Genomic DNA, 26,696 nt, shown 5'->3' on the forward strand with positions numbered 1-26,696 from the left:
ATAATTAAGTATTCATACAATAATTATAGGCAGACAATAGACTAATGGAAGTTGTTATTGAAATTTGCTATCTTAAGTTTTGTGTGTGTCTGACGCAATATTTGTATGACTCACACAGGTACTGTGCTCCACTCAAAGAACTAGGGTTAGCAGGTACGACCTAGAGACTTTCTCTCACCTGTTAGTTGTGTTCTCGGCTAATGGGTTCTCCTGTATTGTGATTTTGTAAGATGTTTTTCACGCATTCGTTAGTAAGTTATAAGTATAAAGAATCTCATCAAACATCTCTTGGTCGCACAATATAGATACCATCATTAAGGCCTCACAACTAGTAATTACTATCTGGGTGGGTTATGTGTACCAACAGGCACTGTTACTATGTGTAACGGTATGCATAAGGGACGCTTGGATACGCATGTTAATCGAGGGAACTAGTAAGGTCGGTTTGTTACACTCACATGAGGACGCAAGAATGGGTAGTTTCTGAATGCAAATAAAATTGTTAGGTGCTAAGTTTTAGTGAAAGAGAAATTTCAAGCTATAGATCCAAACTAGGTAAAGAAGCAGCAATGTACCGCTTAGTATACATGAGCAACACTATTTTACTAGTGAGGTAGAGGGATCTGACGCAATTAATACGACCCTAACACTAATTAATATAGGGGACAGTTTGAGAGATGATATTCAGACCAATGCCATATACCACTAGGTTTGTCCGAATTCAATCTCTTATGGACATCGCAGGTATATTTTAGATTCGGGCTTGTGAGGGGTCATAACACTAATTACAAAGTAGGATTTCTGAAGTATCTGAGACTTATTTTGTCAAGACCTCATTGTAATGCTCCGGGGATAAATAAAATCTGACATCAAAGATTTAATTTGTTCCTTCTTTACTTTTAGGGTTTAAAATCTGGAGCAGGTTGATACACTATATGGCCTGATTAGTATTGCTTTGGGTTGTATCCCGATTGTGTTGCTGGATCTTGGTATGTACTAGAGATGTGTTCCTCAACGGCTGGCAAATGAGTTTAAAAGAGACGTCGAACCCGGCGCAAGTATGGGGCTGGTGGGAGGAGAATTTAAAACACATCTTCTTGGAGAAGTAAGGTTTTACTTGAAGAATATCACTTGATCAGAATGGGAACATGAAAAGTCCAATATTATTCATCAAATTTCTTAAAGGGATTGTTTCACGTCTTGTTACACTCTGTACAGTATAAGTGCCAGTGGGCCAATAAGCTCTGAGTTCTTGTAGACAAAATAGTCTAAATTATGCTATTCAGTAGTGACATGCTTATTGTCTAATGTAATTGACGCATGTTTTGAAGTACGGAGTATAAATGAAAGTTAACTGTAAGTACCCCAGCATTCTATGTCACGGCTACTATATAAATTTCTCAATTAACATTTTCAAAAACACAGTGTTCGTCTGAAGACATTTAAATCATTAGCAGATTTAAAAAGTTTTTTCAACATATATTTGGACCAAATCTTCACGTTGAGGTATGGCTGTAAAAATGTGATTACGTATGTTTATAAGATGCCAGTTTTAAGTTATTTTTAAAGAAAGTTTTATTGCTTATTCTTCCTGTCATTTTGGCTATGCTCTGTATGAGATGGATAAAAATTATCTGTATACTTTGATAATCACTGTATCAACTTAAATAATAAAGCTGTGATTTTCACTATGCATTGTATGAGATGGATAGAAAGGAATAATTCTTCTTTATAGCACAGGAGATGACCAAGTAAAAGATATAAATTGAAGTAATTGGTGTGAATTTAAAGATATGAAGGAATTTAAAAATATTTGTATATCTGTTCTTTCATTTTAGCTTATAAAACAGAGCCAGTTAATTTTAAACCTATTAGCGATGGAAGGCAAGATTACCAGTGAACATATAGACTGTGTTTGGGCTTCTAGTCAGGTAAGTAGTCTGACCTTATCTCTTGATTGGTATATTCAATGTAATAAATAAACCCTTCAATAAGGCTGAAAAGTTGGGATGGGTTAGAACATTAGACTAAGTAGACTCAAATGAAGATTAAAGGTCCATTGACATTGTTTGTTGTGTTACACACATGGCTGTTTGCTTGAGGAAAGTAGAAAATGGACATTTTAAACATTGGTTTGATTTGATTACTTGCTATTTGATAAGGTAGTCACCAGGTTCTACTAAGAGACTATGCCTGCAATGAGCCCAATTTCAAATCAATAAATCAATACCCAAGTCAATAAGCTCAATAATAAATCAATAATTCTCAGGAGAGGAGGTGGTTTTATGATTGGTTATTTATGTTTTATCTTTTATGATTGGTTATTTCTGTTTTGTCTTTTAACATTGAATATTATGCTGATTGTATATATTTTCCTCTTTCAGTTAAAACACTGTAGTAAACAAGTGTATGACATCCTGATTCCCTTGATTAAAAACCTTGATGTCCATCCAGTTCAGCATTTACTCCGACTTGTGTCCGCCCTGGAACCCACCTCACACACAGAATCTGTAAGTGGCATTTATCACATGGATTCATCAATGATGTGGTAACTAGAATGGTAACTGAATTACAGATTTCTATTAAAAATGACTAGAATATAGCAATGGCTAAAAACTTTCAAGTGGTTTACAAGAGAAAAATAATAAAAACCAGGAATACTCTTGGCAGTTGTTTCAAAAGTGTGTTTATATTTCTTCATTGAGGCACCCTGTACATGTATTGAACAGAGTTAGACATTTGTAATGTTTTCTGATGTGTGAAAGCTGCCAGACTGAATTTATTTGTAAATTTACCGTACACATTGAAGTTAAGTAACTCAACAACCTTATTATTTCCAGACTTTGTATCTTGCCTCTGCCCTCATCAAATGTATTTGGAACACGTGTGTGGCCTCCCAGACATCGGTGTCACAGCACCACGCCCAGGCACATGCTCAGTACACAGCTCTACAGCAGGACGAGGACATGCATGAAGGTATGCTCTAGTGACAGATCTAACATTGATACTGGACTTCTGTTTATTGTTATAACAAAATGATATGCTATTTCATCATCACAATATTAAAAATACTTGTAAACATGCCATTGTTTTGGACAAGCTGTATACAAAATGACTAAACGGTCAAGACATATTACCCCAAGCTCTCCACCTCTGGGTCGTGAGTTTGAATCCCGTGTGAGGCAGTTGCCAGATACTGACTGCTGGTTGGTGATATTTCTCCAGGTTCTGATGTTTTTCTCCATCTCCTAAACCTGGCTCGTCCTTAAATTACCCTGATTAATAGCATGTACCACAATAAAAACCAAATTAATGCAATTTTTAAAAGCAATTTTACTTTTGACAGGCGTAGGTAAAGCTGGGAAGCATGACATGAGTAGCAGTGAGAGTATTCAGATGTCTGAGGATGGAGAAAGTGAAAAGTGCTGCAATAAGGTACAGTGTACATTCTTTACGTAGAAGAATAAAAGAGTTTTGAGAAAGTAAAATGACATGGTTTGAGTACAATAAGTCTCATCTTCAGTGTTTGTGACATCATACATTCCCCCCCCCCCCCCCCCCCCCCCCCCCAAAAAAAAAAAAAAAAAAAAAAATGATGTTACAATCACCAGAAGGTGGTACATATTGTTCTCTGTTCAAATCATTTTACTTTAGCAAATTATTAAACTTTTAGACATATGACTGTTCTTCAAATTAAAATTCAAAACACAAAAAAAAATAAGGAGATAACTGATATTCCTAAACATTCTGGACAATTTCAGGCAAAATTACAAGCCCAAAAAAGGGGAAGTCCTGCTAAGAAACAGCCAAGGGGTAAAGACCATGGTCCGAAGGGTAAGGAGGGTAAGCATGAAAAACGCATGGAAGATGTGGACGACCACAGCGTTGACAGTGAGCTAGAACACAGTGGAGAGTCTGACGACCACAGACACGTTCATCGTCATCCAATCCGACGTCCCAGGCCTGATAGTGAGGCCAGCGACAGTGAGATTGATGGGAGTGAGTCTAGTGAGGACGAGGAGCTGGAGGAGGGAGAAGTGGCCGACAGCAGACACAGACAACAGTTATTACAGGCCCACCGCCGAGCTGTAGCCAAGTACCACTGTAACCATCACCATGCTCATCACCGTGACACGTCAGAGGAAGAAGAGGAGGAAGAGGAGGATGACTCTGAATATCTAGAGGACTCTGAGGACGAGGAGCTTCTCAAGGAGGCCAAACTTGTGCACATGAAACATACCTGTCAGGACAGTGAAGGAAGTTCGGACTTTGAGGATGAGGCCCGAATGGTCCATGAGGGGAAAATGTCCTACCAGATGGCCCAGAGGATTCTGAGGAAACACCACCAACAGCAACAAAGGATCCTACACCAGGCACACCAGCTGGCCCTTCAGAGTCAACAGAAGGTCAGACGACGGGGAGAACGACCTAAAGGTCAAAGTCCAGGAAAGGTCAAGTCCAATGAAGATAAGCCAGAAGTCAGTGAAAAGGATAAGAGTGAAGAAAAAGACACTAGTCATGAGCATGGCAAGCAGGAGGACTTGGCCAACACATCCATGGTAGGTAGTCCCTAATACTTCACCAAGCAAAAATGTGACAATTATTGAAAAATGTGAGTAAAGTTACATTTATTTGAAAAAAATGAGAACAAGAATGTTTTACAAAGTGTTTAATTTGTATATATGTTAATCAGGTTTAATTTGCTTTTATCAGGAATCCATCGAATCGGATGTGGCCATGCATGGTGGTAGTCAGGACAGTGGTTTGGAGCAGGTAGAGGGAGGCCACTCCCCCGGTGGTCTTACCCCGGGGCAGGAGACCGAGATATTTGACTGCTCCTCATTCATACAGCAAGTCGGAGTACAGCGCCAAAGGCAGAGACACATACAGGGGTAACTCCTTTTCTACCATTACTTTTCTTAAAACAGTAAAGCACCTTTGGATTGATTTAACTATGGAAAATGTGTAAATGGGAAATAAATAATTGAGAAAGAATTTCTTTTTACGTCCAGTGATGAAACCATCCTTGCGCACACAGTATTACTATCTGGAGGTCTGACCGCCAGCATGTAATGTGACGATCCATAGGGACGCTTGACCGCGGTCATGTGGACTAAGGTCGGGTCACTGAGGACAAGTTATAGAGAAAATCTAGGAATCTATTTTATCTTGTTATGATTATCAACACCTGTTTTACCATTGCTATCAGACCTCATACCTCAGGATGTAAAAGATTATCATATTCACAAATGTAGTGCATAATTATTCTATTAAGGGTAATTATTTTTTAAACATGGAAATTATAGTCTTATAAAATCTATATTTATCTTGAATTTCAGCCGTGAGTACATAGAGAACATTATGAGTCCTGACGATGGTGAAGGTAGCTGTCACAGTTCACACATCAGCACCAAATCGGAGAAGAACATGGCTGATTTTGAGGGTGAAGACTTCATCAGTGACGAGGAGCTGGCCCAGATTGACGCCAGCCGATCGTTTAATCCCCATCAGATGCAGCAGCACCTATCTAGTCTGGCTTCCATGTATCACACACACATGCCACATGGTCAGTCATAGCAAAGTACACAAGGCTACTGCTGGTTATAGAAATCTATTTCCATTGTATAATGATAAGTTGATGGTCGTAAAGATGAGTAGAAGATGCACATCATTGAAATTTACTACAATTCACATAATTCAGTATAGAATTTTAGCAATTCAAGATATATTTTGCTTTCTAAACTCAGTAATATCATTTTGTCATTGTTCTGAAGATCAACCTTTCACAAGTTTTAAAAGTATCGTTTGTAGTTTTAGATATTTTTTCATAGTTCTGAAGATCAACCTTTCACAAGTTTTAAAAAGTATGTTAGTAGTTTATGATATTTTGTCATTGTTCTGAAGATCAACCTTTAACAATTTTTAAATTATCGTTAGTAGTTCATGATAAGTTGTGTGTTAGTAACCGATCATTATCAGAATTTTCATGTTTATCATCACCTGTTACAGTGATCCACCATCGCCCCCAGCAGATGTTTCCGTGTCATCCCTCGGATTTCCCGTTTGATGATGTATGTGGTAAAGGAAACACACTGCTCTGGGATCTAGTCCAGGAGGAAACAGCAGTGAGTAGTGATACTTTGTTGTATTTAATCACTTATTGCCTGGGTACAAAATTGGATGGAAACAATCAGGGATGCTTAACATTGAATAGAATTTAAAATATCACTTAAGTTAAGAGTCTGACTTTATTTTCAATTTTCAAAAATGTTTTAAAAGCAATTTTGCCTATTGAAGATTTTACAACATACATTTATCAGAATTCCATCCCCTAGTCAGTATTAATGTAAGAAAGAACACTTTAGATATTCCTTTTGATAGGCCATCCTTTGTCATGGTGTTTGATTTTTTTGTGTGTAAATTTTCAGCATATGTTACCAGAGGGTCTAGCAATGGAGGCAGAAAAAGCCCTTTGTACTCTAGTATGTTACTCGACAGACAGGAAAATCAAGATGAAGTTTATTGAAGCTTGCATAGAAAATCTTTCTCAAAACAAATCTGTTGTTGTGTCCCTACGTCTGCTCCAGAAGATCTTTAGTTCCTTCCAGCCTTACAGGAGTGGAGCAGACACACACCATGTCACCATGTAAGTCTTCTAATATCATTTACAATGGCTTCTGAATTTGTTCTTTTTAAAAGCTCTAGCAATTGTTTCAATTTTTCAATTTCAATCAAAAATATTTTCTCAATCATTCAAACAGTTAATTATTCTATGTTTTGGTAGAGGAATTCTCCTTTTATAGTGAATTCCCTTTGCATGACAAACAATTTCAGATTCCTTTGACATTTCAACTGTTATATTAAACCCTTTAAAACAAGAAAATTATTCTGTCAAAAATAAAAAATAGACAAGGATTGCTTAAGAGACTGATTGAACATTGGGATAAATTGAGATATTGATATATTGATATTGGTGCAGAATTGAATTTAGCACTGTGCAATATTTCCCTATTGTAGGTGGGCTGAAAAGGAGCTCCATATGATGAGTCACTTCTTCATTAACCTGGTATATTACACTGAGGCAATACAGGCTGGCAATACTACCATCACTGCAATGTAAGTCTGAATCTAAAATATGTACATAGTGTACTACCATCACAACAATGTAAGTCAGAATCTGAAATATATATAATGTACAAGCATATCACAACAATGTAACTTTGACACTGAAATAAATACTAGCACCACTGCAATGTAAGTCAGATCTCGAAAAAGTCTACATACCGATAGTTTGTAACTGTTGATGTTAATTAAGAATTAACTTGAATAGATTTTTTATGTTATGCTCGTAACAAGCAAAATTGAATTATTAAGAAATACAGAGGATTGGCTGTCATATATTTATGACATATCAGAATTAACCTTTACTTTTGTTGACTTTGGAGATTGTTGATCAGAAAATAAAGGCACTGTAATCATATCAATCAACAAATCAGGAAAATATTTATTTCAACAAATTTATAGGGCAATGATACTGGAAGTTGTTATTAAATTTGTACTTTATCGTTTCTACAATATTTTTGACACACAGGTACAGCCACAAAGAACAGGTACAGGTACGCCTAGACTTCCTCACCTGTGTGTTCTCGGCTATGGGATCTCCTGATGGATTTAGTAAGTTTTCACAATTCTTATAATTATAAAAATTGTCAAACATTTGTCCAATGATGAAACCATCCTTGCGCACACAGTATTACTATCTGGAGGTCTGACCACCAGTCTGTAATGTGACGATCCATAGGGACGCTTGATCGCAGTCATGTGGACTTAGGTCGGGTCACTGAGGACAAAATGTAATCTTGATCAAAATTTATGCTAATTTTTGAAAAATTTGAATCTATACCCACTAGGTAAGACTTGCATGTACTTTATACATGCAACACATTGTATATAGGAGAGGCTGACCTTAAATGACCCTACCTATTAATAGGACGCTAAGCTATTCAACCAACCAAACCACTAGGTTTGTCCGATTCAGTAGACTGATATTTAGATACGGTTGTGAGGTCATACCCTATACAAGTAGGAGTACTAACTAATTTCAAGACATATTTACTAGAAAATAAAACTGACATCAAATTAATTGTCCTTTCTTTAGGGTTAAACCTGGAGCAGGTAGATACACTATGGCGATGTATAGCTTTGGATACCGAGTGTTCTGATGAATGTCTAAAGTGGTTCCTCAACCAGGCAAAGAGTAAAGACCACCACGCCATGGGCCTGGAGACATTTAAACACATCTTCTTGGAAAAGGTATTACAACTCACTGACAAATGGAAATGAAAGTCAATATATTCTCAAAATTCTTAAATGGATTTTCATCTTAACATTACAAAATTGCATTGACCAATAGCTCTTTCTTTACAAAAGTCTTAAATATCATTCAAACAGCTTATTCTAAGTAATGATGATAATAAGAGTATAAATGAAGTACTGAAAACCAGCATTCTTTCACGGCTACTATATAAATTTCTCAATTAACATTTCAAAACACGTTCGCGAAGATAAACATTAGCAGATTTAAAAAGTAAATGAAAATTCTGTCAGATCAATATAAATGATGCAGGGATTAATTTGCGAATTTGCTTTCATTACAAAATTTAGGAAAGTAAATTGTGCACAGCGCAAAATAAAGTTGGTTTGCAGTAGTCATGGCTTGTATATATGAAGTTCTATCAACATCACAAAACATTAAAATATAATTTGTTGATAGATAATACTAACTTTTTATTTTAATTTCTATAGATGCCCCAGTTGAAGCCAGAATCTATGAGTATGATTGGCCTGAACCTGTTCCAACAGTTGTCACACCTGACCAGGATTGCTAATGCATCTCTCGATAAATCCTTAACGGAGGACCAGGTGAAAATTTTAACTTTTCTTTTTAATAATGTTTAAGAAATACTGGTACTAACAAGTACAATAACTGATTTGGAGTTGACACTTTACATACTCTATTGTTAAAAAAGTTGAATTATTATGGTTGACAACTTGAAAAGCTATTTATGTATGTTACAAATTGATTTTAGCACAAATCTTGCAAATTCTAACAAGGAAGTGAACAAAAAGCTTTGCTGTTTGAAGACAAAGAATAGTCTTACATCCCTTTAAAAATAATGGGCAATATTTTGTCTTCTAAACTTTACTTTGAATAAAGATGAATTTTTTAAAATATAAACATTTCTCATACATTGTTGGTGTCCTGTATTTGTATCAGGTCTGTGGTATGGACCAGTTATGGAACATCGCCCTTAAGGCTACCAACACTGACGTTAGTATCACAGCTATACAGATTCTCAACAGTTACTACATAAACTACGGCAATGGACAGCTGGAGAAAGAGGAGGAGTTTGTACAGCGCTGCATGGATAGTCTGGTCCAGGCTCTCTCCGATCTCAATCAGGTAAATCCTCATTGCCTGCCCAGAGCCTGACGAGATTTGCCAACTTCTACTTCTAGAATATAACTTTCAGTCACTCCACTTATAGCTCTTCTGCTTCTAAAAGCTCTCCTATCTATATGCTGGGAGATCTTATGAGAAGACTTGTGCCCAGGTACACAGAGAAATTGATTGCATAAGAAATAACACCTTTGAAGGGTAGAAAACCTCACAACGAATTCTGTTTTTGCAAGACTAGCATTTAACTGAAACATTACTTTGCTTCTTCTTAGAATCCAGATAATTCTGTTTTTGCAAGACTAGCATTTAACTGAAACATTACTTTGCTTATTCTTAGAATCCAGATACCAACTTACTAGTCATTCAGAGAGGTTTGGTGCTATTGAAAAACCACTTGGAGGCGTTCAGGAAACGGTATGCCTATCACCTGAGGAACTGGCAGATCGATGGGAAGGGAATCCGCAGTCATCAACGCTCCATCCAGGACAAACAATCGTCCATGATGAGAGTCATACTACAGCCAGCAGGCATGACTGACAAGGTGTGTTAAATATGACGAGAATTCAGTTTTAATGTCCTTCATAAAACAGCTAGTACTGTCCCTGTCATAAAATCGGGTAGGGGAGCATATTCTGTAACTACTTTTTTGTAACAATTTAATTTTGTGATTTAAAGTCATATGGGTCTACTTTATATATTCTTGAAACTTTTTCACAGCAATTGATTTTTGTGATATCTGCTACCTGGGAAATTGAATCGACAGTAGTGTTTTCCATGTTTACCTTGCCTTTCCGCTTTATGTAGCTGTGGGAATATCTATCTTCATAGACATTTCTAATTTCAGTTGCATGTATTTATTGCATAGATTTATGTACCTCAACTTAGGATTCAAACATCCATTATTTGATAGTATCAAGAACCATTCCTAGGTAAATATCATTAACCATCTCTTTACACTCTGCTTACAGAACCTTTATAACTTACTATAAATTCTTACTTTAGACCCAGCTAGAGATGTCATCGACAGACCTGGTAGCAGAGCTACGTGCGGAGGTTACACGGTGGTGGGAGGGATTACACAAACAACAGTTAGCCAGACACCAAGCGGAGGGCGCCCACAGCAGTACGATGCTCTCACCAATACTCGGTGCTATGCTGGGTGATGGTCCCATCCGTATGATCACTCTCGGACAAGATCTTACTGTCGATATGGACGAGAAATCACTGGGTGATATGCAGTTTAAAGACATGCAGGTATTGTGGAAGATTGTACATTAATTTGTTCTTTAATATGAAGACACATCGGTTCTGATATGAAATTTTATCCATTTTCAGTAATAACTGTACTTTCCATGCATAAATCATTAGAATTGTTTTACTCATATGTGACAAGAATTTGTCCATGCTTTAGTAAGTATTTGTTTATAAAAACATGCACAACATGATGTTACACATGTGTAATATTTACTGTGGTAAATACAATAGGACTTGAGTATGATTTAGATCCTTTATGTTACAGCTTGTGTTTGTGTCGGTGGGTGCTAGTAGACCCCAGCGTAAAATGGACGGCAGTATCCCCTCATCCTGTCTGCCTGCACCCTCACACGGCAAGCTACCAGTGATGTTGATGATACAGGAGCCACACTTCAGCAAACTTTTCACTCTACTGGAGAGGCTAGGAAAGTTAGACTTCACCTCTACAGAGATGGTAAGTACTACTGGTTATACTTAGCAAGCTCTTCACTCTACTGGAGAGGCTAGGGAAGTTAGACTTCACAACTACAGAGATAGTAAGTACTACTGAACATACTCAGGCAAGCTCTTCACTCTACTAGAGAGACTGGGGAAGTTAGACTTCACCTCTACAAAAATGGTAAGTACTACTGTACATACTTCAGCAAGCTCTTCACTCTACTGGAGAGGCTAGGGAAGTTAGACTTCACATCTACAGAGATAGTTAGTACTACTGAACATACTCAGGCAAGCTCTTCACTCTACTAGAGAGACTGGGGAAGTTAGACTTCACCTCTACAGAGATGGTAAGTACTACTGTACATACTTCAGCAAGCTCTTCACTCTACTGGAGAGGCTAGGGAAGTTAGACTTCACATCTACAGAGATGGTAAGTACTACTGGTTATACTTAGCAAGCTCTTCACTCTACTGGAGAGGCTAGGGAAGTTAGACTTCACATCTACAGAGAGAGTAAGTACTACTGGTTATACTTAGCAAGCTCTTCACTCTACTGGAGAGGCTAGGGAAGTTAGACTTCACATCTACAGAGATAGTAAGTATACTATACATACCTCAGCAAGCTCTTCACTTTACTGGAGAGGCTAGGGAAGTTAGACTTCACATCTACAGAGAGAGTAAGTACTACTGGTTATACTTAGCAAGCTCTTCACTCTACTGGAGAGGCTAGGGAAGTTAGACTTCACATCTACAGAGATGGTAAGTACTACTGGTTATACTTAGCAAGCTCTTCACTCTACTGGAGAGGCTAGGGAAGTTCACCTCTACAGAGATGGTTAGTACTACTGTTCATACTCAGGCAAGCAAGTTTGAATAAATAAATAGTGACATTCAACAATGATATTGAAAAAAATGGATGAATTGCCTCCTAGGCCAAGTCCACGTCAAACTCGAGGATTTAGTTGAGTGACGTAAAAAAAAAATGTATAGACCCTAGTTCAAGAGTCATGAGCAAAACACGTTAATCCTGAGAGAAACCCGAAACCCTGGATCTGAGCTGGGTTAGAGATGGGTAGAGTTCAAAGTTCAAATTACATACTGGAGTTAAAACTATTGTTGTTTTTTTGAAACGTGCGTCGCTCGTGTTAACTCTAGAGTTTCATGTGAACTCGTCCTAGTGAAAAATAAGAGTCATTATTGGAAATCATATGAAATATTTTGAGTTTTGATGTGTTGCAGGAGAGCCAGGAGAGGTGGGGCCTACAGACCAAGGCTCGTGTGTTATCTCGGAAAGTGTGGGAACTCCTGATGTTACTACCAACCAACCAAAGTATGCTAGAGGGCTTCAACAGTATCGTCTCAGAGGAGGTGGGTCTACTGTAACAAATGCAGTGTCATAAACAGTCAGATTTATGTTTGTAGCAACAGATACCTAACCCAAAATATGTTTATGACAAGAATATTCACCAAATACAACATGGCTGACTGCATGCTTAAATGTAATTGCTAAGGAATTAAATCTATGACCAACACTTTTCTCCTTCATAATTTCTCTGGTTAAAATATCCTCTGTAACTTATCTTTGATATTCAGAATTATCCTTATACGTTTGATGCTTTCAATGCTGTATTTCAGCATCCTTTTATCTTTGAAAATGTTTGTAACAGACTATTTAAATGGAATTAACTGATGACTGTGTTATATTTTATACAGAGTAAAGAGAAGGCCGACCATTGGGATACCTTACTAGCCCCCAACGCTCCACACAAACTTATGTACTCACTACAGATAGTAGAGGCACTATCCCGTACACCTCGTCATCGTAGGAAGTTCTCGGTAAGTTTCAAAATATATTAGAAATATTAACTTGAAATAAACTGGTGAAATAACCTATAGGCCATTGCTTTCTTTTATTAAACAAACCATTTCAAGGAAAAATTACCTGACTATTCGAGAGTTTGAAAATAGTATTTTTCTTTGCTTTTAGAATTTGATCGTTAACAATTTTTCAAGGAAAGAAAACGTTAACTTTTGTTTAAGTAGATGAGGTCGGGTGCTGGAAAAACTAACATTTTGTTTTATTTTGAACAGATGAGGTCGGGAGCTGGAGACTCCAGAGCCATCAGTACAGATTCAGAGATGGATACTGACAGTAGTGAGGAGGTTTGGAGTCAGAAGGTAGGTTATACATATCTAGAGTCAGGTTGATGATTGAGTTTTTAATTGTTTTGGTGCCATTTCCAATTTCATTGTTCATGTTTGTTAATCATTGCGATGATGCTTTTGATCTATTTCAAATTATTGAGACAATCTCCAGAATTTTTGTGCTGATGTATATGAATTTTTAACCTACAGAAATAAGCAGGCCCCAGTTTCATGAACATTCCTTAAATTTAAGGAATTCCTTAACTTAAAATTCTTCAAAGGAAAGCATTACAGATTTTAAGGAAGGCTCCTTAACTTAAGATTTTTTCCTTAACTTTTGTAACGCTTTTCTATGAGAAAATTTAAGTTAAGTAAATCCTTAAAGTTAAGGAATGTTCATGAAACTGGGCCCAGATATATACCTAGAAGAATTTATGGGCTGGATATATCATATTCAGTTTTGCTCCATTTAAACACAACCCTGAAATAATTATATTGAAAAAAATTATATTTAATGGTTATATCCTCTGTATTGAAATGTCTTATATTTTATCCACAGTTTATAACAAAAGGAGGATTAAAGCATCTACTCAACATTTTCAAGTCGGGGGTACTACAAGCTAGAGAGGAAGAAGCTTGGAGTCAGGTATGTAAAATATGGTTGACACCAAGGTTTAATTCAACAAAATGCATTAAATTTGATATTTCCATAAAATTGAATTATTCTATTATATGATAAATTCTACATTGCATTGTTTAAAAGAAAAATTTGCATGTTTACAGCTAAAAGACATACAGATGACAAATTTGTATTTTATACAATTCTTGCAATAGTAATTTATTTACTTGAATGAACTTGTAATTACCTATGACAAATTCCTATACAAATAAATACTAACAATCAATTTGGATGTGTGTTTACAGTGGAACCAGGAGTGCCTAGCGTACCTGCTCCGACTGATTAGCCAGTTCTCTGTGGAGCTGTCCGATGCTGAAGCTGGCCATGATGATGTGTTTGAGTCGTATGAGAGTCCAAGGAAAAAGATGAAGCGTCACAAAGGAGGAAGTGAGAAGATCATCATACCCAGGCTTAATCAGGTACTGTTAGACAGCATTCAGACGCTATTCTTTTAGTTCTGTCTGGTTAGGTAGTGATTTAGAAATTCCATTTGTTGTATTTAAGACTAATGGTTTCACTGAAGTAACATTCTTTTCAACATTAAACCTTTTGAAGTTTGTTTTGAAATTTTGGATGAATTATTTTTTGCATTTCTTTATAGCCATTTATAGAAAATTTAATATGTTATTTTGTCTTAACAGTCTACATTATCCATGCTGAACATCGAGTCTATCCTGAAGATCCTCATGCAGATTCTCTATGATGCAGCCTTTCCCAGTGACACGAACCCTGTCAACACTGGGACGTGGGGCAGGGCAGAAGGTATGTACTCTGATAATCTGTCATCTACTGTGTCGGATTGATGTGCAAAATAAGTAGCAAAATTGAAAAAAAGTCACCATGCATTTCTTATTTCCTGAATCCTAATATTCTGTGTACATTTACTTGAACAACGCTCAAGTCATTATAGATTGAGACCTCGTACATGTAGCATATATGTAGATATATATGTATGTTATAATTTTACCTCTCCATCTATTTCAGTGGTACATTACTCCTGGTTGTTCCTGGTATCCTGGGCCTACTCCAGTGAAGAAGTCAAACATGCGTTGTGTTCTGCCCAGAACTTTGTATCCTGGCTCCGCAGACTGACACTGGATGCCCCAGAGGTCGGATATCTTAACATATTTCTCATCCTTCTTATTAAAAAAAATAGCTTCTCATCCTTCTTATTAAAAAAAAAAAATGTTATTCGTTTGTGAAATAAATTATGATTGAATTGTAGAATATTATTTGACATATATATTTCCATGGTTTGTAATATTTCAGCCATTTGTGAGACGCGAGGCCTGTATGGGTTTATACCGTCTCTGTCTCGGCCGTACTGCTGATAGTAAGACAGGTTACACTCTTCTCATGCCAATGTTGTCCAGTCTACTTAGCTTCCTCAACGAGGCACTTACCATCAAACCTCAACGCAACTTTGATGTAAGTATCACCAACAAAAAGGCTTCTCTTCTATTAAGTCCCTACTGTTAAATGAGAAGGTTAACATTGTCCATCCAGTCCTATCTTGTCTCATCCTTTTCTGGTTTCATATGGAGGCAGGGGCATTAATGTCTGAAACATTTCTAGTTCAAATCTAATATTCTGCCTTTTCAAATGACATCTTGATTGAACATTACAATATACTGTAAACCACTCTATTTTCGTGAGATAAAATCTTTTGCATAATTTCACCAGAACACTAACGATAATTCAATATAGTATACACAGAAATAAAGTAGCAATTGATGAAAGATACAAGCTATAAGTTATCATGTTATGGTGTGTTACACAGTTGGATGGACTGAAGGAGAAGGAGCCCCAGGGGCCAGGGTGTAGGGACTACTTCTGGTTGGTGTGTCGCTTTGTGGACAGTATATCAAAGGAGGACGCCAAGTCTGACAAGGTAATACATAATCATCCTAATGGATTGGCTTCAGTATCAATTATAAATTATGGCCGAGTTTATTGTCTAATTACAACAAACTAAGCTATTTAAAAATGTTTTAAAGCACATTTTCATGGGGATAAATAGTTTTGGCACATATACAAAAGTTATAAAAAATGTTAACAGCAGGATCCCGATGGATTCACAGAAACTTCATTACACTATCATGTTGGTCCAGATAAATTTTGTGGATGTTTGCAGTGAATTCAGAGTTGCATTGGGATTGATCACAATATTTTGAATGGAACTTGAGATTTGTTTATTAATCACTTGTGATATCATGTTCGATTTTGTTACACTAACACTATGTACCATAGGAAAAAATAAAGGTTGGTAGGATATTGTTAGCTAACTGATATTATATCATATTTACATTTTTGCTCAGGATGAGATTGTCAACATAAACAACCTGGCTAAGGATGTGTCTAACCATATAATGGAGCGTCAGTACCTGGAAACGAGACAGGGGTTTGAGGAGGATGACGGAATCATAGGACTACTCAATCTAATGACAGCTATCATCAAACACAATCCTACATACAAACCATCATCTGAGGGACAGGTAAATAATGCTATAGACTGGAAGGGCTTATAATTACATGGTAGAATTCCCTTGAATAATCTTTGGTTGTAATCTATTGAAATAAAAAAAAAATACATCTTTAATGGAGCCTATTGAGAAAAAAAACCCATCTTTGATGAAACCTGTCAAAATAAAAATACATCTTTGATGAAACCGAATGAAGTGAAAATAATGTTTTAGATGGTTATTTTTAGTCCACAAATAAACAGGAATTGGAGGGAATGGAAACTGGTTTTATGACGAAGTTATGTTTTAATTGATAGTACTATTAGTTACAAGAGAATTGTTCATTTACAGAACTTCTTGGAGGAGGTATTCTGGTTGTTGTTTGCCCTTCCATCTCCCAGTAAGAGGTTTTTACCCAAGTGTAAAAGTCAGAACAGTCGGTCCTCAGCCTATGATCTCCTGGTGGAGTTTGTTAAGGGCAGCGTAGACAACTTTGGGATTCTCCACAAACTGATGATGAAACAACACACAAAGGGTATGTAAGCCACATAGAGTTACCTGATAGGGAAAATACCATAAGATAAACTTTCAAATACATATCTATTACTATTTCTAAATATGATGAAAATTATTAGTTCTATTCAGGTAAAAAAAATTAGATTTCAACTAAAAAAAAAGAGAAAATTAAATTTTAGCAATTAAAAACAAAAATTGTGATCTTGCTTTCAGGGTATACAATATCAACCATATTTCAACATTTAGCTGATACAATATCATGATCATAGCAATGTCCTGTGACATAGCAAAAATATTAATCCCAGCGAAAATAAACAACTAAGTATTTCAAAATAACCGAAGTTTAAAAATTGTATAATTGATGTTCCTTGTCTTTCATTTTACCAGATGCCCACACCCCTTACCCATGGGACTACTGGCCCCACGAGGATGGACGGTCCAAGTGTGGCTATGTAGGACTGACCAACCTAGGAGCCACCTGTTACATGGCTACCTGTATGCAACACCTGTACATGTTACCACAGGCTCGACAATCTGTACTTCAGGCCATTGTAAGTAGAATAGTAATTCCTCATAAGTTAAATATTTTTTTCTATATGCATGTAGATGTTGAATAACTTAATGTACCGTATTTTCCCTAATGAGGGCGCCAGGCGCGGGTAAATGGCCAAAGGGGGCGCCGTTATTTGAGACCATTTTTAGATGTTTTTTTCTGAAACAGACTATAGTCATCTTGCTTTTAGTTTCGTATTTTTTGAAACTTACTATAACCAACTTACGTTTTGAAGTCAAGTAAGTATTGAAATTACATAATTATGAAGAAATGTCAGCACCAGAAGAAATAAACATTGGTAAATATGTCTGTTTCACAGAATTTTGGCATTTAATGCTAGCCTGTTTGTTTATCATGCGTACACAAAATGGCAGACAGTGCTTTCGATCGCTACTTTCGTTTTGTGGCAGATGGGAATTACCGACAAGAGCACACAATAAAATGCTTAGAAATGATAACATTCCTGTTATTTAGGAACCTTTATCATAGATATACAGTAAGTATTCATAAAACCTGTATAGACATCGCTAAAATGTTGTTGCCAGTTAGTTTTCATCCATACACGTGTGTGGGGCATTCAAGTGACACATTTTATTTTGAACATGGCGTTCTCGCTGTTTCTATGTGTAAACATGTGGCAAAGATGTCCAATGCAATAAATTTAGTGCTTATACAATCGGATATCTGTTAAGCATCAGATTGATGTGAAACAGTATTTTTTTAGCGTCTGCAAAGACAAATCGTCACAATCAGGCACAAAATTTGTATGAAATTAGTTGATTTTTTTCAGCAAAAAACGTGAGGGCGCCCTCAGTAGAGGAGGCGCTCTTAATAGGAAAAATACGGTATTTATTAGAGTTGATGATTCCTACATGGGCTAAATTCAGGTCCCTGGTCGGTCAGTTTATGTCTACATGTGACAGGTAAAAATGAAAGCATAATTTTTAGAACAGATTTTGTAAGAAGAAAAGTCTTCCTATATTTTTTAGTTGTTAAAAAGAATTCAAAATTGTATTGATTATGACGATTTTAATTTGATTTCAGTGTTCTAAACATAACAAGTATGAAGGAACCATGTCGGAACTGAAGAAGATGTTTGCCTATCTACAGGTATGTAAATTTACAACTTAAATAGAAAATAATTTATTTCTGTTATAATATGCAGATATTAACCTCCATGTTTATGAGACTACTAGGTTGATGATCATAACTATAAATATTTTTGTGTTGACTAGGAGAGTGAAAGAAAAGCGTACAACCCTCGGAGCTTCTGTAAGACATACACTATGGACAAACAGCCCCTGAACACTGGGGAACAAAAGGACATGACTGAGTTCTTCACTGATCTTATCAGTAAACTGGAGGACATGTCACCAGAAATGGTAAGCTCTTTATGTAGAAACTAACATTGATTACATTTTTGAGACCACAGCCTAGTCCCACCAAAAATAACCGGCTCATAATCATTCATGTCCCTCTTTCCCATCACAGCTTATCCTGTCATGTTACCTCAGATGGAGGTGTGGGCGTTCATGTCAGGAAAAATCTTTTTGGAATTTAAATAATTTATCAAAGATATTTTATATCCATGTTTAATCTTTAATAATAAATTAATGTATTTGATGAAATATATGATTGACATGTTAGTTAAATTAATTATTTTCCATTCTCAGCACAAGCTGGTGAAGAGCCTGTTTGGTGGAATTCTGACCAACAATGTGGTATCTCTGGTAAGTGTATTTAATTATTTGGTTAAAAAAAAAAATGTCAGTAATACAAAAGTACAGAAGAAAATATGTAGTTTTCTATCAATGAAATTTACAAATTGTGTATTTTAGTCATTCCTGTAAAGTATGATTTGTTTCTTTGTAGGACTGCCCCCATGTTAGTAGAACCCTGGAGGAATTCTATACGGTCAGATGTCAAGTGACAGACATGAAAAACCTCTATGTAAGTATAATCTTATACATACAATAAAACTTTTGTAATTTTGACATGAACAAGTTAACCACTCCAACTTAAATGATTTGGTTGGCATCTTCTACATGGTGTCAAGCATTGCCATTTTGTAATGTGTCCATTTAGTAATGAGGTATTTTATGTTGACAGGAATCACTAGATGAGGTAACTGTCAAAGACATGCTTGAAGGAGATAATATGTACACATGTTCAAAATGTCAGAAGAAAGTGCGAGCAGAGAAACGGTAAGTCAGTCTTTAATCTAGTTCTTTTCAGATCATTGGATTTTAACGTATTTCATTTGCATAAATACAAATGGGATTAGATTAGTTATAAACTTATGATCCATCTTCTGTCATTATACCCTTTGCAACAAAGTTAGGGGGGTTATACTGGAATAGAAGGTATCTGGTATACTGCAATATTACTAAATTGGTGCAGTGGGAGGGGGGGTGTTAGTCGTCCACTCTGGTGACAGTTCTAGTTAGTAATATAATTCAATTCTTAAAGCACAAAAATGGATTAAAATTGTTTGATAAAAATTCAAATTAGATTTCTAAAATGCAGAATTTCTTTCATCTTTTAAAAGTTTATTGATGGCATGTTGTCTTTTTACCAGGGCCTGTTTTAAGAGACTACCCAGGATACTGTGCTTCAACACTATGCGCTACACCTTCAACATGGTGACGATGATGAAAGAGAAAGTTAACACTCACTTCTCCTTCCCACTGTGTTTGGACATGACCCAGTACATGGAGAAAACTCTGATGGGGCCAGACAAATTAAAAGGTATAAAAGATGTGGACAAATTAAAATTTATATCTCTCTTTAGTTCCAGCAGTATTACTTCAGAAAATATTACAAAATCGCACAAAAACCAACACACTTAAGAGCAGTTAATATGATCAGAGGATATTTGGAAACAATGTAATGTAACAATGAGTAATTGAGACGTTCAATTGATAGTCTTGAAGTAGATTGTGTTTTCTTGCATTGATAAATATCCATATGTATTTATTTATTATGTTACACATTTTATGAATTTGCTTACCAATTTTAACAGTATAAATTAAAATCCAAATTGAATAAGTTAACAACATGATGAGTAGTTTATAATTCTATGGGATATTCATTGGCTGTAAAGTGAAGTCTTAACTAGGTTTAGTAAAATAGTTAGTATATACCTTGAAGCTTCTCATGAAGCATCTGTAGAACAGATAATGATACACAACTCTTTCCTACTCTAACAGTGGATGATGATGAAGATGAACGGCTACAGATGTTGGAGATGGAGGATGATGAAGAGGAGGGCTACGATTATGAGCTGACGGGTGTGACTGTACACACAGGAACAGCTGACGGTGGCCATTACTACAGCTTCATCCGCGACCGCATGCATACAACTGACAATGGACAGGATAAATGGTAAGTCATATTCAATAGTACAACAAACATTACCACAACATGAGAACATTAAGATCTCTATCAGGTTTTCTGAATTTGCCTTGTGAGAAATTAAAAAGCAATTTAACGTTTGTCCCACTTTCAACACACCCAACTTCCCATGCTGCTTATTGTTGGTACTACTTTTACAATGTATGTAACGCAATTGGTTGAGTAACTTTACTGAGTAACATGTCTGAAATGTCTACATATGAACTTGTTTTTCCATGTGTATAGGTACCTGTTCAATGATGCTGAGGTGAAGCCCTTTGATCCGAGCCAGATAGCTACAGAGTGCTTCGGGGGAGAGATGACCGTAAGTTATTGGATAATATCTGTAAACAAAAAGAAATCTTAATTAATGATGTTTACATTTAAGTAAATAAAATCTGCTGTTCAAAAAGTCTTTTATTTGCCTGGTTGTAGAAGTTTGTTGTACAGCACTACATAAACATTCTAGTTAAGGCCATGTTTTCATCTTGTGCTTTTCTCTCTTCAGAGTAAAACGTATGATTCTGTGACGGACAAGTTCATGGATTTTTCATTTGAAAAGGTAAGATATTAGATTTGTTGTTGATTTAAAGGTAAAACATTGGGTACACATCCTATAAATAAATGGTACAAATGTTTCTATAGAAAGAATATAAAGAAAGGACAGTTCAATTTTGTGACCTTGGTACATTCAAAAAAATTCAGAAGTATTGATTATTTCGAGGTTTATCCAAGTTTTTCTTTTACCAATATTTTAGTCTTGGACCCCAAAACAAACTACATCATATTCATAGTTGTTTTATCATATTTTTACTTTACAATATGTATTGTTTAAGATAGTCAATTTTTAATTGGTAATATGTTTACTATACAAATAAAAATTTACCTTTCAGACAAATAGTGCTTACATGTTGTTCTATGAGAGATGTCCAATAAAGAAAGATACGGAGGAACCCAAGAAGTTGTTAGAGGTTGAGCCAGTCCAGAAGTTCAATTTTGAACTGTCAAAGGAATTGGCTGAGGTATGTTCATGTTAAAATAAATTTATGAAAAACAGTCATATTTTGAAATCAATTAAAAGTGATGAAGAAATGATGAACTTGGAAACACATTAAATTGTAATTATGAATGTTTTATTACAGTGGATTTGGCAGGACAATATGCAGTTCCTCCAGGACAAGAATATATTTGAACACACCTATTTTGGGTAAGTGCCATAGAGCTTTCCAAATGCTTGAATGTGGAGTTTCAAGAAAATAGGTTTATTAGACGTAGTTTGCACATAAGTAAGGGCATTTGCCTGAGTATCTAAAATATAATGTTTACTGTAAGCGTTTCGATTATTGTTGTGTTTTACTCTAATTCTAATCTGCACAACATTTAAAGTATCTATTTTAAGACTTTGTACTTGTTAGGAATTAATTGGCCTATCCTTTATCAAATTTTGATGTGAAAGAGAATCTGGCCATCTACGGATGTATTTAATATTTTATGTCTGATTAATTGTCTATTTACAGGTTTATCTGGCAGATCTGTGGCTATATCCCCACAACACTGTCCAAGGATCCCCAGCTCCAGGTGTCTCTATGCGCCTCACAGCTCAGTACTTCATTTGTTCTCGAGACACTCATACATGCCAAGGAAAAGGTACCAAATTGATTTAAATCCTGGTGTTAATTGTCCTTAGGGAAGAGATAATGATCTTACTTACAAATAAAGGAAATAAGATAAAACTTGGTTATAACAAACCTCTGGGGATCAACAGAATTACTTCATTGTAAGCTTAGTTCTTTGTATATTCATATTACAAACATCTTACATAAATTTTGCCTAGGAATAAAAAGTACTAATATTATAATTATGAATGCGTTGTAAGTGTGTGCATTATAAACATATTTTACTGCAGTCACTCGATAACTAAACTTACTTCTATTTGAACCTACATCTACAATTATTCTCTGTCTCCAAATATTCCGACATCTATGCGAGAGAATAATTTAAAATTTCATATTCGACCACATGGCGATGTCATAAATTGTGTGTACACTGTTGTTGTTACCAGCCGACCATGCTACAGTGGATAGAGCTGCTGACGAAACAGTTTAACACGTGTCCGTCAGCGTGTGAGTGGTTCCTGGACCACATGGCAGAGAGTGACTGGTGGCCACAACAGATCCTCATCAAATGTCCAAACCAGATGGTCCGACAGGTGGGTACCCACAGATGAATTAAAATAAGCCAGTGAGAATAGTATGTTGCATATTTCATAACAGATTCTATTTCTGATTTGAAGTATATTAGTATTATCTATTTTCTTATAAATCATTACATGTGCATCTTTTGCAGACATTTGAAAAAGTTAGCAAACATTTAAAGATATTTTTGTCTGTATTAATAGATGTTCCAGCGACTGTTGATCCACGTGATCTCCCAGCTACGATCTGCACACATGGACCTGTACCTACAGCCTTTCATTGAAGGGTGAGTATTGCTCTGTGTGTTTGTATAGTATTTACACACTTTAATTTCTTCTCAGTTGTGATTTTATTCTTTTTTGATAAAAATTAAAAGCGTAAAACTTGCGACTTAACAAAAATTGTAAATTATTTTATATAGTATGGACATTGTACTAAACTTGTACTTTATTCCACAGGGATGATGGTGAGATTGATGTGTCTGAGCTGGGCACCAAATCCTGTGTGACCAGGTTTATCAAGAAGATGCTAACAATTGTAAGTTTAGGATTTTACGAAATGTTACTGACAGTATGCATGCCGATATTTTTTTACGAAATGTTACTGACAGTATGCATGTAGATATTTTATGGAAAAAAATCCAATTGATTTCTTCTATGAACAATTCATTACTTGCCATTTGTACTTTCTTGCATTTTCACATCAGATTGAGCATGGTGTGCGGCCCCACAGTAAGTACCTCACAGAGTATTTTGCGTTCCTGTTGGAGTTTGCTAAGATGGGAGACGAGGAGTGTTTCTTCCTGATCAACAGTAATGCCATCTCCACAATGATTGGTTTCTATATGGGACAGAAGGCACAGGAAAACTATGTGAGTCTTACTTCAGATTAACTAAAACTTGAGACTTGACTTCTAACTGATTTTGCCTCTACATAAATCTAGATAGTATGGCTTCAGTCAATGACGGTGCACAGCACTCAACAAAAAAGTATCTAAGTTAAGTATTTGCTGTGATTTACCAAAATCAATTAATTTCTAAATTAACAACAAAAACAGATTTTTCATTTTCAACAATATTTTATTGATATTATGTACATCAATAGGATTGGACATCAGGCTACGCCTATTTAAGTCCTCTCCAGATCTTATTTCAAAGTATAAACATGAATTCATTCTGCAATAAGTATCTAAGTTAAGTATCTAAGTTATGATATACCAAAATCAATTAATTTCTAAATTAACAACAAAAACAGATCATGAATGAGAGCGTATAGGACTGACAGTTCTTATCCTTCTCAATTCATTACAACTGATTTCCACTTGGAAGAGAGTGATGTAGACCTTACAAAAACATTCTATGGTCTGATATGGATAGGTTACCTGTAGTGTTAACTAGTGTCTGTATTGTGCCACCTAGCCAGAAGAGGAAGAGGGTGTTGTTTTATCTTGACTTTTAGTCTAGCCTGTAGTTGACATTTTGTAATTTTGGACTTTCTCTACCATAGGTTGAGATTCCATCAGATGATGAGGAGGATGAAGTGATCACCATCACAGACGATAACTACAAACCAATGTCGCTGGAAAAGATGATCACATTGATAGCTCTACTGGTGGAGAAATCTCGCAGTGAGGACAACCAGCTTCACATTTCTGATAAAGACTATAACTCTGTTATAGGAGGTGGGAAGGTATGTACCATCACATTTCTGATAAAGATTATAACTGTTGTAGGATTGAAAACTATGTAGTATTACATCTCAGATAAAGGCTATAACTGTTTTATGAGATGGAAAGATAATTAGCATCAAAATATTATTTCTTGTTCAGTGTTTAGAAAGGGAACATAAATGAGATCACATTTATGATGAATGTGAATAATATCTGCAATGCTGTTTGAAATGTAAGGATTGAAATGATCTGCTTTGTTTGAATGTAAATGATTTATTTGTATTCTACAGGGGTTCCCATTCCTGTTTAACCAGATTAGGGACAACATCAATGTGAGACAGACATGTAACCTTATCTTCAGTCTCTGTCGCTGGAATGAGCAACTGGCTGTAGCTGTATGTATTTAATCTTTGTCATGCTCTACAAAACTTTCCACATTTAAAATGTCCATTATTATCTAAAAGCCCTAACTTGAAAAATTTTTGATTTGATTTCCTAACTTAAAAAGAAATTGATTTGATTTACTCTGAAATGTTTTGAACCAACAAAGCATTTGTATTCAGTTTCCTGTATACAGATGAATCAAGCATTTTCAAAGAATCTTGGACGATGCTATCGCCTTGTTTTCATATTAAAAATGAACATCAATTGGATCTATGTGAAATAGACATTGTCTTTCAAAATCAATGAATGTTTTTATTGAATAATTTACAGATTGTTACCATGGTATTTAGTGCTATTAAGAAGCTTAGTATTGAGGTAAGTATCATTTAATTAAAATAATTTGTAATTGTAATTTGTCTACCATATTATTCAATTCCATGGGAATAAGATAAAACAATATATTGCTGTGATGTCAAATTAAAGGCTAGAAATTCAATGTAACATTATATTCAGAAAAAGAGAATAAGATACATTGTCCCTGTCTCTGTTGCAGCATTCGCAGCCTTTCTTCAAATTGATGTCCATGTTGGTGGAGTTTGGAGGAGGACCTCCTGGGTTACCTCCCTTTACCCAGTATGTTCTACAGAGGTTCTGGGAGGTCAGTATACTAAAGAGTAACGAATCAATTTGATTTATTCTGGAAGTAATACTACATCTTTATAACAGAGTAAAGTTACACCATTATGATATTTATGCCGACCATATCTTGTGTTGAAGAAATTTCAAATGTGCAAAAAAAAAGATCGATAATATTCAGAGTAAGATCAATATTATCTAACAACTCATTACAGCAGATTTAAAAGATAAAAAAAAAAAAAGTTATGAGATCGGTAATCTTATGAACAAAATTATTTTAAATATTTGTTTGAGGATAGGTTGGTATCTGCTAGTGATGTTTCAGTGTTCCCGCTCATAACATGTCAGTAAGATATATTATCATGTTCCAGCTGACCAAGAGTTGTCCACAGCCATGTCTGGAATGGATGTCCTCTCAAGTGACCAGGAACAAGCTAGCCAGTCACTGGCTACTAAACCAGATGGAGAGTTGGGTAGAACCTTACTTAATAGCCAGCAACAACGTCAGGGTTAGAAATGGTGAGTAGTGATATCAAAATAAGCCAGCAACAATGTCAGAGTTAGAAAGGGTAAGTAGTGATAGCAAAGTAAGCAAGCAACAAAGTCAGAGTTAGAAATGGTGAGTAGTGATAGCAAAATAAGTCAGCAACAATGTCAAAATAAGTCAGCAACAATGTCAGAGTTAGAAATGGTGAGTAGTGATGGCAAAATAAGCCAACAACAATGTTAAGTAGTGATGGCAAAATAAGCCAGCATTACCGTCGGGGTTAGAAACAGTAGAAATTATAGTTGACCTTGCAATAATCTGCTGCTTTGAATGAAGATTTGTTTTCCTATTCCTGTTCTGTTGCAGTTTATAGTTGTAACAATAATGTGAAAGAGGTGAAAGTTAATGCTTAACAATACTAGCCTT

General features: G+C 35.8%; 1 protein-coding gene across 1 annotated transcript in view; it reads left to right on the forward strand.

Annotated features, from left to right (window-relative positions):
• Nucleotides 1-26,696, forward strand: part of LOC138319611 (ubiquitin carboxyl-terminal hydrolase 34-like) — a 57,860-nt gene that overhangs the window by 14,551 nt on the left and 16,613 nt on the right. Inside the window, 52 exon segments of the mRNA XM_069262758.1 lie at nt 1,001-1,105; nt 1,458-1,506; nt 1,839-1,931; nt 2,385-2,510; nt 2,841-2,976; nt 3,347-3,435; nt 3,762-4,559; nt 4,714-4,892; nt 5,340-5,566; nt 6,010-6,125; nt 6,429-6,646; nt 7,018-7,116; nt 7,592-7,674; nt 8,159-8,313; nt 8,806-8,922; nt 9,278-9,463; nt 9,798-10,001; nt 10,463-10,714; nt 10,980-11,168; nt 12,391-12,519; nt 12,865-12,987; nt 13,243-13,329; nt 13,856-13,942; nt 14,221-14,394; nt 14,617-14,737; nt 14,960-15,084; nt 15,245-15,403; nt 15,756-15,866; nt 16,294-16,470; nt 16,789-16,972; nt 17,341-17,504; nt 18,551-18,616; nt 18,742-18,888; nt 19,180-19,236; nt 19,379-19,456; nt 19,616-19,710; nt 20,085-20,254; nt 20,716-20,890; nt 21,146-21,224; nt 21,408-21,461; nt 21,793-21,921; nt 22,042-22,106; nt 22,417-22,546; nt 22,962-23,108; nt 23,298-23,380; nt 23,553-23,631; nt 23,801-23,965; nt 24,601-24,783; nt 25,054-25,158; nt 25,478-25,522; nt 25,701-25,805; nt 26,155-26,302. Coding sequence (XP_069118859.1) covers nt 1,001-1,105; nt 1,458-1,506; nt 1,839-1,931; nt 2,385-2,510; nt 2,841-2,976; nt 3,347-3,435; nt 3,762-4,559; nt 4,714-4,892; nt 5,340-5,566; nt 6,010-6,125; nt 6,429-6,646; nt 7,018-7,116; nt 7,592-7,674; nt 8,159-8,313; nt 8,806-8,922; nt 9,278-9,463; nt 9,798-10,001; nt 10,463-10,714; nt 10,980-11,168; nt 12,391-12,519; nt 12,865-12,987; nt 13,243-13,329; nt 13,856-13,942; nt 14,221-14,394; nt 14,617-14,737; nt 14,960-15,084; nt 15,245-15,403; nt 15,756-15,866; nt 16,294-16,470; nt 16,789-16,972; nt 17,341-17,504; nt 18,551-18,616; nt 18,742-18,888; nt 19,180-19,236; nt 19,379-19,456; nt 19,616-19,710; nt 20,085-20,254; nt 20,716-20,890; nt 21,146-21,224; nt 21,408-21,461; nt 21,793-21,921; nt 22,042-22,106; nt 22,417-22,546; nt 22,962-23,108; nt 23,298-23,380; nt 23,553-23,631; nt 23,801-23,965; nt 24,601-24,783; nt 25,054-25,158; nt 25,478-25,522; nt 25,701-25,805; nt 26,155-26,302 — 7,367 coding nt within the window.

The sequence above is a fragment of the Argopecten irradians genome, chromosome 3 (genome assembly GCF_041381155.1).
Source record: "Argopecten irradians isolate NY chromosome 3, Ai_NY, whole genome shotgun sequence".
NCBI lineage: Eukaryota > Metazoa > Mollusca > Bivalvia > Pectinida > Pectinidae > Argopecten > Argopecten irradians.